Here is a 14,173-nt window from a genome sequence, read left to right as displayed (position 1 = left end):
TCCATCACAAGCCATCAGATGACTGGAGCCCCAGGTGACATCTGACTGCATCATCATGAAAGACCTTGTGCCCGAAGAGACTAGACGAGCTGCTCTGAATTCCAGACCCACAGAAACTTTAAAGATAATAACTATTTATTGTTGCTTTAAATCTCTAATTTTTTACATAATTTGTTCCATATCCATAACCAAGAGTAAGCATCAGCTTTTTTTGAGTGATATTGTGATCTTTAATGAATTTCTACTCTTTTCTGAGTCCCAGAATTGTAATCTGTAAAAGGGGATGAAATGTCCATCTTTGAGGTTCACAGAGTATGTTCTTCAGGGGCGTGATCAGAGTATATAGTAGACGCTTAATATACCACCAAGAATATAACCTCCTGATGAAGTACGTGTGCCACACAGCTTGGATTTGAATCCTAGTTTTACCTCTAAGATAGTAAGACTTCATTCAGGCTACTAATACTAAACATTTTATTTATTCATGAGAGACAGAGGCAGAGACACAGGCAGAAAGAGAACCAAGCGCCATCCAGGGAGCCTGATGTGGGACTCGATCCCGGGTCTCCAAGATCAGGCCCTGAGTCCAAGGCAGGCACCAAACGGCTGAGCCATCCATGCAGGCGTCCCTGAAATAGGAATATTAAAGAACCTAGGGGGATCCCTGGGTGGCGTAGTGGTTTGGCGCCTGCCTTTGGCCCAGGGCGCGATCCTGGAGACCTGGGATCGAATCCCACATCGGGCTCCCGGTGCATGGAGCCTGCTTCTCCCTCTGCCTGTGTCTCTGCCTCTCTCTCTTTCCCTCTCCGTGACTATCATAAATAAATAAGTTGAAAAAAAATTAAAAATATTTTTTAAAAAATAAAGAACCTAGAATTTTACAAGGATTAGAGAAAGAATTCATGTAAAATCCATTTTATTTTTTTTTTAAAGATTTTATTTATTTATTCATGAGAGACACAGAGAGAGAAGCAGAGACACAGGCAGAGGGAGAGAGAAGCAGACTCCATGCAGGGAGCCCGATGCAGGACTCGATTGGGGGTCTCCAGGACCATACCCAGGCCAAATGCAGGCGTTAAACCTCTGAGCCATCCAGGGATCCCCTAAAATCCATTTTAACTCCATGAGAAGGTAGCTATTTTTTAAAAAAACATTTTACTTATTTGACACAGAGCACAAGAAGGGGGAGCAGCCGGCAGAGGGACAGGGAGAAGCAGGCTCCCTTCAGTGTAGGGAGCCCACGGCAGGGCTTGATCCCAGGTCCCTGAGATCATGACCTGAGCAGAAGGTAGACACCCAACCATCTGAGCCACCCAGGCGCCCCATGAAGACAGCTATTTTTTTTTCAGGGCTCTACCTAGCCTAGCACTGAGACCAATAGCTGATCCCTACAAGTGCTAAATAAATATTTGTTGAATGGATAATAAAAAGGCACCTTGCCTAAGAAAAATACGGAACAGTTAGCACTAGCCTACAAGGCCCTACATGATGCCCTACTTGCTCCATCTATGATTTCACCTCTTACCAGCTGCCCATGCTCTCACTCTGCTCCAGCTACCTTACCTTCTCCACAGTTCTATACTAGCCTATTCCAGCTTCAGGGCCTTGCACCTATTTGCCCTGACCGGAAATGCTCCATTTCCCAGTTATCCACATGGCTTGTTTCTTCCCTTCAGATCTTTGTTCACTATCACCTTCTCGGAGAGACCTTCTGTCTGGCCCCTCCCGCAACCCTGCAGTCCCATATCTGGCTTTTTCTCTGCAGCTTTTTATCACAGCCTGATTTCTATTCTTCGGGATCTCAACAGAACATAAACTCCATGAGGGCAGTGATTTGTCTATTTATTCGCTGCTCTATTCACGCCCAACAACGGGATTTCAGCAGCTGCTCGATAAATAGTTGCTGAATTAATAGCGCCATAAACGAGCATTTGGGTAGCGGCGGTCTCCAGAACAAGATACCGCGCCATCTTGAAGGTAGTTTTGGTTGGAGCCCGGTCACGTGACTGGCAGTCCCTGCCGGCCCGCCTTTGAGGCTGGGGAGGTCCACGTGGTCCCGGGTTCTAGGGGCGGGCCGGGCGACGGAGGAGGTCCTGCGCAGGCGCGGGCCCGCGCGCAGGCGCAGATGCGGCCCGGGCGCGCGGCCGGCGGCGGTTGGCGGCGCGTGGGGCCGGCGGGCGGTCGCCGTGGGCAGGACCCGAGTGCAGGCAACTAGAGCCGGCGCCATGGTGGAGAAGGAGGAGGCTGGCGGCGGCATCAGCGAGGAGGAGGCGGCGCAGTATGACCGGCAGATCCGCCTGTGGGGATTGGAGGCCCAGAAACGGTCAGGGCCAGGGCGCTTGTGGGGCTGAGGGTCTGGTGGGGGGCGTCTGCCCTGAGGCTTTCGCGGCCCTCACGGAGCCGGAGGGTCTCATTTGAGGCGAGGAGGCGGGAATTATGTGCCGGGGGATGGTGGCGTTCTTGAGAGTCCCCGAGGGGTTGGTTAGGGTGTTTCTGGAAGATGTGGGAAGCGGCGACCTCCGGGGGTGGTACGGAGGGTCGTTCCGAGGGAGGCCTCTGGAAAGGGACGGTGGGCGAGCCTTGAGGGATGAGGAGGACTCAAACTCCAGGCCGCGGCCGCCCGGAGGGAATGGTGGTGGGCGCTTAGGGGTAGGAGGGCGCAGGGGAAGGGTGAAGTGGGAGCGTAGTTCATTCATTCCTAGGTAGTGGGAACCCCTTCCCTGCTGGACGCTGAGGGGACTGGCGAACCCAACAGGGGCGAGCTTGCCTACCTGTGGCCCCTAAAGGGTGGACCAGTATGAAAGGAGGAGGGTTTGGGGGAGTTTGGGAGCAAGTTATTTCAAGTGAGACTCTAGAGAGTCCTGGAGAGCCTAGGGGCTGGAGCTACTCAAGAGGTTGCTTATGCCTAGATACGGGGGTGTGTCTAGAGAGAGGACTGCACACTGGGGTTGGGCATACCTGGGTAATGAATAGATATCGGAGGGGATGAGGACTTTGAAAGAGGTGATTGATTGATCAAATATATATATTTTAAATATGTTATTTATTTATTCATGAGAGACCGAGGCAGTGACATAGGCAGAGGAAGAAGCAGGCTCCCTGCGGGGAGCCCAATGTGGGACTCCATCCCAGGACCCCGGGATCACGCCCTGAGCCAAAGGCAGACGCTCAGCCACTGAGCCACCAGGCACCTGGATTTGATCAAACATTTATTGAGCACCTGCCACAAGCACTGTTTGAGGCACAGAGCATATGTTAATGAACTAGAAGGACTCCTTGCCCGCATGTAATGTACATTCTGGTGAGGGAAACAAAAAACATAAATAATGTATTAAGTAATGCAAGTGCCAGAGAGAGAAATATAGCAAGGTAAGAGGATCAATAAAGGATACTGAGGTGGGAGTGCTATTTTGATAGGGAGGCCAGGGAAGGCCTCTGAAGAGGTAACATTGAGCCTCAGACCTGTATAAAGGAAGAGAGTAATGTGGAAGAATCTTGCTAGCAGAGACAAAACAGTGTAAATAAAATCCTGGAGGCCAGGGCATGCTTGCCAAATGAGAGAAAGAAGGTGATTGGAACCAAATGAGGAGTTGCTTTTTTATTCCAAGTATTCTGGGAAACTCACTGGAGAGTTTTGAGCTTAGGGAATAACACAACCAGATTTGCATTTCAGAAGGTTCACTCTTGGCTGTGGGGAGAATAGGTTGAAGTGGACAGAAGTGAAGATGAGGATTCTGGTTAGGAGATCTGTAATAATCCCCTTGGGACCTAAGTAGTGGTAGCTTGAAACTCTAGAGAAGGGGACAAATGTACTGAATATATTTTCAAGGTGAGGAGGAGGCAGGATTTGTTGAAGGATACAGTTTGCGGGGTATGAGAGGCAGAACTCAAGGATAATTTTATTTATTTATTTTAAATATTTTATTTATTTGTTCATAGAGACAGAGAGAGAGAGAGGCAGAGGCAGAGGCAGGCTCCATGCAGGGAGCCCGACGTGGGACTCGATCCCAGGTCTCCAGGATCACGCCCTGGGCTGCAGGCGGCACTAAACCGCTGAGCCACCGGCGCTGCCCTCAAGGATGATTTTAAAGTTTTGGTTTGAGCAGCTGGAAAGATAGAATTGCTATTTATTGACTGAGATGGTGGAGTGAGTGAGGAATCAAGAGTTCCCTTTTGGACTTAGGTTTTAGATGTTTATTTACATCTAAAAAACATACGAGTGGTTGAGTTGAGGGGTGAGATTTGGTTGGGGGAGTTATGTGATGTGAATCTAGAGTACAGAAGGAATTGATTTTTTTTTTTTTTAGAGAGATTTTATTTATCTCTTTGAGAGAGAGAGAGAGAGAGAGACAGAGACACAGGTAGAGGGAGAAGCAGGCTCCATGCAGGGAGCCCGAAGTGGGACTCGATCCCAGGACGGGATCATGACCTGAGACAAAGGCAGACGCTCAACCACTGAGCCATCCAGGCATCCCAGAATTAATTTATTTAAGGGTTAAAGTGGCAGGCAGGCCAAGAGAATTTAGTTTGAAAGGTGGGAGTTTCTAGAATTTTTTGGTGAGAAAGTGTATGTGGTAAGGTGGGGTGAATCTGAGTTTTCAGTCTCCTTTCAGGTATGTAGGGTTTTATGAGGTTGAGGGAGGGGGCATTGTGTGAGGCAAGCATTGGTCTGAGGATTGAAGAAGCCATCTGAAGTGGAAAATTGGGAACTAAATGGTGAAAATAGGTCTGAGGACATAGGTGGAGCTGATTGATTTTAGGGACTGCTATTTGAAGGATTGAGTGTTAAAAGGTCCTAAAGGGTTGGGAAAGGGACCCTAAGCGGGGGAGCTCGAAGTTTTGTTTGTGGTAAGGCAAAGCTGGTGAAGGTTAAGCTGGAATGTAGTGGGAGAACTGTCAAAGGGGTAGTAATGATTCCTCTGAGGAGCAGTAAAGAATGGACGGGGGCTGCTGAGGAGGAAATGATGTAAGAGACCAAAGTCAGGGTATGGAATTCTTGGAAGAGATGAGAGTTATTCTCAGGCAGTGGAGAGCCACTGAACTTGGTAGAGAACCTGAAAAGGATTGAGGGTCCTGGGAGGTAAGAAAGGGGTTATATATATATACCTTTATAAATTGAATCTCTGGGATCCCTGGGTGGCGCAGTGGTTTAGCGCCTGCCTTTGGCCCGGGGCGCGATCCTGGAGACCCGGGATCGAATCCCACATCGGGCTCCTGGTGCATGGAGCCTGCTTCTCCCTCTGCCTGTGTCTCTAGAGCCTCTCTCCCTCTCTCTGTGACTATCATAAATAAATAAAAATTAAAAAAAAAGATTATAAATTGAATCTCTGTAGACAGTCTTGCAGAATTTGTTATAGTACCTTCATGTCCATTTTAATTTTTTTTTTATTTATTTATGATAGTCACATAGAATGAGAGAGAGGCAGAGACACAGGCAGAGGGAGAAGCAGGCTCCATGCAACGGGAGCCCGACGTGGGATTCGATCCCGGGTCTCCAGGATCGCGCCCTGGGCCAAAGGCAGGCGCAAAACCGCTGCGCCACCCAGGGATCCCTCCATTTTTCAACTGAGTCTCATAGCAGCTCTCTGAAGTAGGAAGGACAGTGATTTCCCCTGTACAGGCAGGAAGGAGGCTCCGCAAAGCAAATTGACTTGGCTCTAAGGAAACTCCAAGTGGAATAGGGTAATTCTGGAGCCTCGGGTTCTTTTGTGGAATGGAAAATGGCCTAGGAATTGGCAGGCTGCATTCTGGCAGAATTTTATTACTACTTCTATGTGATGTTGGACCAAGGTTATCTGAGAACTGGAAAGGAGAGTAATAATAAAAAAGTGCCTTAAAAAAAAAGTGCCTTCAAGGGAACTCACATCGTCTAGAAGTTAAAAACTGGGCTATATCTTTCATGTGGTGTTTTAAATTGTTTGAAATTAGTTGCCAGCATTAAAGAATTTAGAGAACTTAGGACACCTGGGTGCCTCAGTGGTTGAACATCAGCCTTTGGCCCAGGGCATAATCCTGGAGACCCGGGATCCGGTCGCATTGGGCTCCCTGCATGGAGCCTGCTTCTCCCTCCTCCTGTGTCTCTGCCTCTCTCTCTCTCTCTCTCTCTCTCTCTCTCTCTCTCTCTCTCATGAATAAATAAATAAAATCTTTAATAATAATAATAAAAAAGAATAGAAAGGTCAGACATTCCACATTGGTTGACGCTAGGTAGAGGCTGCCTCCGACATGGCACATGGGTTCCTAGTGGTCGTCTCCTATCAGTTCAGCTTCATTTGTTGATATAATTGTCTGGACCTTGTCAGCATGTGACTTTGCATTTCTTGCTATGGTACGTAGCCCATTTTATGGATGAGGTTCAAGGCATAGAGCAGATTCCCAAGGTCACACACCAAATAAATAGAAATAGAGGAGTTGATTCTAAGTCATTTGCTTCAGGTTCACCACCCCCCACCAAAGCTCATTTTCTGTGAGGCTTATTCCTACAGTCAAATTAACATAAAAGAGGGTGTTAGAAGCTAGCTTCTTGGGCAGCCCTGGTGGTGCAGTGGTTTAGCGCCACCTGCAGCCCAGGGTGTGATCCTGGAGACTCGGGAATCGAGTCCCGCGTCAGGCTCCCTGCATGGAGTCAGCTTCTCCCTCTGCCTGTGTCTCTGACTCTTTCTCTTTGTGTCTCTCGTGAATAAATAAATAAAATCTTAAAAAGAAAAAAAAGCTAGCTGCTTTGTTAGTTTTCAGAATGTATGCTTCAGTTTTTGCATTTCCTTTCACAACATAGGCCTGTCTGATTTTTCTTGCACTCAACAGTAGTTTATTCCATATCTAAATGTGAGGAAGGGAGAGAGGTGACTGGAAAGATGAAGTAGATGATGAGTTCCATGAGGACAAGTTTATTTATTTATTTATTTATTTATTTATTTACTTATTATTTATTTATTTATTTATGAGAGACACAGAGAGAGGCAGAGACACAGGCAGAGGGAGAAGCAGGCTCCATGCAGGGAGCCTGACGGACTTGATCCAGGGTCTCCAAGATCACGCCCTGGGCCGAAGGCGGCACTAAACCGCTGAGCCACCAGGGCTGCCCAGGACCAATTTATTGTAGTGTTGATAGTGGTTGATAGTTGAATTTGAATCTCAGCTGCAGAAATTCTTATTTAACCTTGGATACATTTCTTCTCTGTGCTTTAGTTTTCTCATTTGTCAAATGGAGATAATAGAATCTATATTACAAGATTGTTGAGAATTACTATTATTTTTAAAGATTTTATTTATTTATTCATGAGAGGCGCAGAGAGAGAAGCAGGCTCCATGCAGGGAGTCCCATATGGGACTCGATAGTAGGTCTCCAGGATCACGCACCCGGCTGAAGGCAGGTGCCAGACCGCTCAGCCACCCAGGCGTCCCAGATTGTTGAGAATTAAATGAGATAATGCACGGAGCCTGGCTCGCTCAGTCAGATGAGGATGTCACACTTGGTCTTGGGGTCGTGAGTTCAAGCCCCATGTTGGGTGGGGCTTAAACGAATAAAAGCTTTAAAAAATAAATGAGATAATGCATGAATACTGCCTATGCTCGGAATGCGTAGGTAAACTGTAGCTACAATTATTTGACAAGTATAAATCATGAGTAACAAGAAGCTACATAGGAGATTGAGGTAAATAAGGCAAATGTAAAGTAAAAGTAGGGACATCTGTGTGGCTTAGCCATTTGAGCGACTGCCTTCAGCTCAGGGCTCCATCTTGGGAGTTATGGGATCAGGATCCCAGGATCGAGTCCCACATCAGGCTTCCTGCAGAGAGTCTCCCTTTGCCTCTGTCTCTCTCTCTGTGTCTCTCATGAATAAATAAATAAAATCTTAAAAAAAAAAAAGTAAAAGTTAGTAGGATGAGTAGAGACTCTTTTTAAAACCTTTTCTTCTGGGGCACCCCGGGTGGCTCAGCAGTCCCAGGGCCTGATCCTGGAGACCCTGGATCGAGTCCCGCTTCAGGCTTGCTAGGGCATGGAGCCTGCTTCTCCCTCTGCCTGTGTCTGCCTCTCTCTCTCTCTGTCTCTCATGAATAAAATAATTGAAATCTTATTAAAAAACAAAACAAGACCTTTTCTTCTGTTATACTAGTCCAAGCCTTCATTCTCTCTCGCCTTAACTGTGACACTCTTCCTCCTCCAAGAATCTCCTCCCCACCTCCTACCAGCTTTCTGTTGCGCTTAGAATAAAATTCAGCCCTTACAGTGCCTCTAAGAGCCTTCATGATGTAGCCCCTTCTGTGACCCACCTCCTACTATTCTTCCCTTTGTTCACTGTTCTTCAGTCACTCTGTCCTTCCAGTCCCTGAAATGCCAAGCACTCCTCTGCTTCAGGGCTTTTGTATTTGCTGTTTCTGTACTTGTTCTTCTCCCAAATATCTGTATTTTTCTTTCTTTTCTTTTTCTTTCTTTCTTTCTTTCTTTCTTTCTTTCTTTCTTTCTTTCTTTCTTTCTTTCTTTCTTTCTTTCTTCTTTCTTTCTCTTTCAGATTTTATTTATTTGTTCATGAGAGACACAGGAAGAGAGGCAGAGACACAGGTGCAGGGAGGAGAGAACCAAGCTCCATGGATCCAGGATCATGCCTTGAGCCAAAGGCAGATGCCCAACCGTTGAGCCACCCAGGTGTCCGTCCCTCTTTTTCTTTCTTTCTTTCTTTCTTTCTTTCTTTCTTTCTTTCTTTTCTTTTCTTTTCTTTTCTTTTCTTTCTTTTCTTTTCTTTTCTTTTCTTTTCTTTTCTTTTCTTTCTGTGTTCCTCTTTCATTTCGTATTTTTTTCCTCTTTCATTTCATTTTGGTTTTTGCTCAGCACCTTATCAGAAAGGTCTAGATGTCCAGTCTGAGTAAAATAGCATCCTCCATCATTCTTGATCTATATCCTGCTTGACTTTTATCACTTATTTTTTTTAAAGTAGGTTTTACACCCAACGTGGATCTTAAACTCAGTGCCCTGAGATTGAGTCGCTCTACTGAGTAAGTCAGCCAGGTGTCCCTGATTTTCATCACTTTTTGACATATCCTATCTCTTCCATAAAATAAAAGCTCCAGGAGGGCAAGGATTATGTCTGTCTTGTTCACTCCTATATGTATATTTTAGAGGGGTGCTTGGCATAGTAGATGCTCAATAAATATTTGTTGAATGAATCATTCTTTGCAGGATGGATTACAGCCTGTTTCTTAGATTTGAGGCCATCATGTTTCCGTGCATTTAATGAAAACCAGAATTACTTCACTGTTATTTTGACTTGTTTTGGTTTTCAGTGATTTGGTGAAGTTTCCACTACTCTCTTATCTGCTTAACAGTGTCTGCTTTCTAGGCTGCGGGCCTCCCGGGTGCTGCTTGTTGGGATGAAAGGACTTGGGGCTGAAATTGCCAAGAATCTCATTCTGGCAGGAGTGAAAGGACTGACCATGTTGGATCCTGAACAGGTAAGATATTTGGCCACCTTATCACTCTTCCTTCATGGTCTCCCCTCTTTAGTATAAACACTTAGAGATTTTGTGAATTCCTATGTGCCCCCAGCAGGCCTCTGAAAGGAGGGCTGGCATTAGTGGAGCTGTGGCCTTTGGCCTTCATGGCATTGGCATGTCCTACATGGTGATTTGGTGAGACTCCTTGCTCTTCCTGGAGCTTGCCTGTCTGTAGTTGATCACTCCCTTGGAGGATGACAGTGAGGAGCAGAAGGGTGGTTTTTCACTTTGTACCTCTAAACCACCTGCACGACTAAAATTGCAGAATTGCCTTGGGACTTTGTTAAGGTATAGCTAGCCTTCACCCTTATCACCCGTGATTCTGCTTTAGAATGTCTGATGTGAGGCTCAAGAATATACACATTTGAAAAGTATCTCAGAGCTTCATGTAGACAGTTCACAGTTTGGAAAGCAGTGGATCAGAAAGAATAGATGCAGACTGCTTAGCATGGTGCTTGCACATAATGAACATCTGATAATAATTATATGACTTACCATTTAGTTGATAATAATCATTGCCAGCTCCTATCTAGCATTCTCTAACCAGTTTCTCCAAGGTGAAAATAACTTCTTTCTCTACATTCTCATGCTTCAACATTTTTTCTTTCATAGAAAATTTCAAATACATACAAAAGTAGAATGACAGTTGACACCCCATCTATGTGGCTTCTACAGAGACCAGTCTTTTTTTGGTCTGTATTTTTTGGGACAGTATTATTTTTTTAAGGTTTTATTTATTTATTCATGAGAGACAAAGACTGAAGGCAGAAACATAGGGAGAGGGAGAAGCAGGCTCCTCCCAGGGAGCCCAGTGTGGGACTTGATCCCAGAACTCGGGGATCAATGCCCTGAGCTGAAGGCAGACGCTCAACTGCTGAGCCACCCAAGCATCCCTAGGACAGTATTTTAAAGCAAATTCTAGAAATCGGATTTTTTTAAGGTAAAATAATTTAAAGATTGTGTTATCACATGATACTATTTGTGTCTTTATTTTTTGTTTTTAAAGATTTTACTTATCCATTTGAGAGAGGAGCAAGTGCATGTGCTCACACATGAATGAACATGAGCAGGGGGACAGGCAGAGGGAGAAGCAGACTCCACACTGAACAGGGAGCCCTATGTGCGTTTTTTTTTTTTTTTCCCTATGTGGGTCTTGATCCCAGGACCTAGGATCATGACCCAAGCTGAAGGCAAACACCTAACCAACTGAGCCACCCAGGCACCCCTGTGTCTTTCCTTGTAGGCTTTGAACATGCTAAGTAACTAGTACACACAGGTGAGGTATAAGCTTTGTGGAAGACAGTAAATGTTAATGAAATTTTTTAAAGCTCATCTTCTTTGGGTTTCAGGAAAAAAGTAATACAAGGATTTTTAAAACATTCTTCTGCAATGGAAAGAAATATGGGTTAGTTAATATCACAGTCACAAATTGATTTTTTTTTTTTAAGATTTTATTTATTTATGCATGAGAGACATAGAGAGGCAGAGACACAGGCAGAGGGAGAAGCAGGCTCCACTCTATGCAGGGAGCCTGACATGGGACTCGATCCCGGGTCTCCAGGATCCCACCCTGGGCTGAAGGCGGCGCTAAACCGCTGAGCCACCAGGGCTGCCCACAAATTGATTTTTGACTTGAATTCAAAACCTAAGGAAAGAAAATTCCTGCAAGCAAGCTGCCAGATAATTAACTGGCTGAGCACTTTCAGTTTTTGACATCTCCCCAACCACAGTGCCCCCTAGAGGCATTTGGAGGGAGAATTTGTTTGTACTGTAGAGGTTAGAGCAGAGATAGGGAAGGGTGGTTCCTCAACATCAAGGCTCTCAGTGTGGGAAAATGAAACCAGGTGGGGATGATGACTTCTTCGTCTGGTTGGGAGAGTCTGAGAATGGGAAACAATGATAGAATACTGAGGCGTGTGTGATGGGGGTTCTGTCCTTGCATCAGGACAGTGATGGGTGCCACCTAGTTGTGGAGTGCACAGGCGGACTGTTATTCCTTCCCTCTTCACTTTGAGGACTTACAGTATCTTACCTACTTTCCACTGCAAAGCCTAACTCCTCTGAGTGGTTCTCAATCCCCTCTGTCCTTTGAATATTTGAGAGAGTTGTTAAAAAGTTCTCCAGGTGAGTCTAAAAGTCAGAGAGGGGCACCTGGGTGGCTCAGTGGTTTGAGCGTCTGCCTTCGGCTCAGGTCGTGATCCTGGAGTCCTGGAAATGAGTCCCACATTGGGTTCCCTGCAGGGAGCCTGCTTCTCCCTCTGCCTATGTCTCTGCCTCTCTGTCTATGTCTCTCATGAATTAGTAAAAAAATCTTTAAAAAATAGAGTAAAAGTCAAGGAGGGTTGAGAACCACTGGCTTCATGTAACCTGGGCCCAGTCACCTTACTCAGCCTGACTCCCACCTCATAAATTCATGGACACTCTTTGGTTGGTCTACCTTTCACAGTTTGCTTGTGCTTTCTTTCCCTGACCAGGAACATCGTAGGGAGACTGTGCCACTTAGTGCAAAAGCTCTGGAATTTTGCATACTTGGACTCAAATCCTACCTCTTCAAGCTGGGCAAGAGACTTAACCTCTCAGGGATTCAGTTTTCTCATCTTTTTTTTTTTCCTTTATTATTATTATTTTTTAGTAACCTCTACACCCAGTGTGGGGCTCAAACTCAAAATGCTGGGATTAAGAGTTGCATGCTCTACCAATTGAATAGAACCAGCCAGGCAACCAACCCTCTTTGTTCATCTATAAATCAAGGATGTTAATTCTTGCTCTTCAGAGTGTTTTATTTTGTTTACATCAAATATCCTAGAGTACTTGCTGGCTGCCCCATCTAGATAACTCGTGATACAAAGATGCACAAGATTTGGTTCCCATTCTCAAGGTTTTTTCAGAAACCAGAGCAGGCTACCTAACTCAGGTTGTGGTAGGGGGACACGAAAGGCTTCCTGGAGCTGTGATCTTGGCTGAGACTTAAAGAAAAAGTAGAGATTTCTCAAGTTGAGGGGTTGTATTTTAGGCAGGAAACTTAGCAGTGTCATAGAACAGCATGGTAGAAATAGAATATAGCAAGCAGTGCTATTTGGTGTTTTTAGAATGGGAAGCCCAGAGTGGTGGGGGGTGGAAGCAGGTTGTAGGTAAGGTCAAAATCATGAAGCCCTGCCTTACAGTAAGCTTGTACTCAATCTTCTAGGTGGTCATAATTCATTAGAGTTTCAAATCTGGGGTGGGTTACCTGGTCCATTTCAGGCTTTCTGTAGCTCACTAGTTACTGTATATGATTGCCCAAGATACAGAGCAGAAGACCACTTAGATGGCTGCTTTAATAGTTTAGATGAGAGATGAAAAGGGTCTAAGTAATAGCACTGGTGGTAGAAGAGGCAGGAAGCACACAGAGCTGAAAAATACTAAGTGGTAGAATCAGTAGTATTAGATACAGGAGCATAGGGAAAGCAAGGAATCACTGTAGCAGCAGATAGTTCCTGAAGGTCCTGGACACTGTTCTAAGAGTTGTAGTTGCGTTTCATTTAGTCCTCACAACAACTCTGAGATGTAAGGATTGTCATCCCTATCTTACAGATAAGAAAACTGAGGAAAGGGAATTGACTTGCTGGCCCATCCAAGGTCGCAGTAGTTGGTATGACCAGGACCCAGGGAATCTGCTTCTTGGTAAAAGCCCATGAGCTTAGCCACCTCAGCAGGTGGCTGCTATCAAGGAAATAACAAGGATATAGACTGAGGTTTCTCACTCTGGTGATTGGATGGGTGGTTGGTAGGCTCATCAATAGATTAAAAAAAAAAAAAGTCGAATATGAAGACCCAGGAGAAAATAATCTGGTGGGCAGTTTAATATAAGACTCTGATAAATCAGGGCAGCCCTGGTGGCACAGCGGTTTAGCGCCACCTGCAGCCTGGGGTGTGATCCTGGGGACCCTGGATCGAATCCCACGTCAGGCTCCCTGCATGGAGCCTGCTTCTTCCTCTGCCTGTGCCTCTGCCCCTCTCTGTTTCTATGAATAAATAAATAAAATCTTTGAAAACAAAAGCAAAACAACAAAAAAAGCAAAACAATCTTAAAAAAAAAAAGACTCCGATAGATCAGGAAGCAATCTGTACAAATAGGAACAATTTGAGAAGTACCAGCAGAAACTAAAAGTAGTGAGTTTATGGGGCTATGCAGAGCAAAAAGAGAAGTGATTCTGAGAATCCTGGGGATACCACACCCAAGAGTCTACGTAGAGACTGGGTGTTCAGTGAGGGAAGAGCAGAGCAGCACTAATAGAGTGATTAGTAAGTATACTGTTTTTATTAACTTCCTCACTTTGCTTGTGATTCCTATATACTTGGTCAAGGTCGCACAGTTAAGTAAGTGGTTGAGCCAGGATTTGAATCAAAGATTTGAATCCAACCTAAATTATTCCAGAGCCTTACTCTTTTTTTAATTTTTAAAAAAAAATTTTTTTTTTAATTTATTTATGATAGTCACAGAGAGAGAAAGAGAGAGGGAGGCAGAGACACAGGCAGAGGGAGAAGCAGGCTCCATGCACCGGTAGCCCGACGTGGGATTCGATCCCGGGTCTCCAGGATCGCGCCCTGGGCCAAAGGCAGGCGCCAAACCGCTGCGCCACCCAGGGATCCCCCAGAGCCTTACTCTTAAGCACTATGAAGTATAGTCTCTCAGTATGTAA

The 14,173-nt window shown here is 45.3% G+C and overlaps 1 protein-coding gene across 2 annotated transcripts in view; it reads left to right on the top strand.

The window, feature by feature from the left end:
* The first annotated feature begins 2,137 nt into the window (after positions 1-2,137).
* Positions 2,138-14,173, top strand: part of SAE1 (SUMO1 activating enzyme subunit 1) — a 78,416-nt gene continuing 66,380 nt past the window's right edge. Inside the window, exons 1-2 of one of the 2 annotated variants that reach the window (XM_055311223.1) lie at positions 2,138-2,323; positions 9,338-9,449. In XM_055311223.1, the coding sequence (XP_055167198.1) occupies positions 2,226-2,323; positions 9,338-9,449 (210 nt within the window). In that variant the 5' untranslated portion in view covers positions 2,138-2,225. Of the gene's footprint in view, positions 2,324-9,323; positions 9,450-14,173 lie in introns of both variants that reach the window. The other variant, XM_055311224.1, reaches the window with a different exon arrangement.

Source organism: Nyctereutes procyonoides, unplaced genomic scaffold, assembly GCF_905146905.1.
Source record: "Nyctereutes procyonoides isolate TBG_1078 unplaced genomic scaffold, NYPRO_anot_genome, whole genome shotgun sequence".
Classification (NCBI taxonomy): domain Eukaryota; kingdom Metazoa; phylum Chordata; class Mammalia; order Carnivora; family Canidae; genus Nyctereutes; species Nyctereutes procyonoides.
This window is presented reverse-complemented; position numbering and strand designations above follow the sequence as displayed.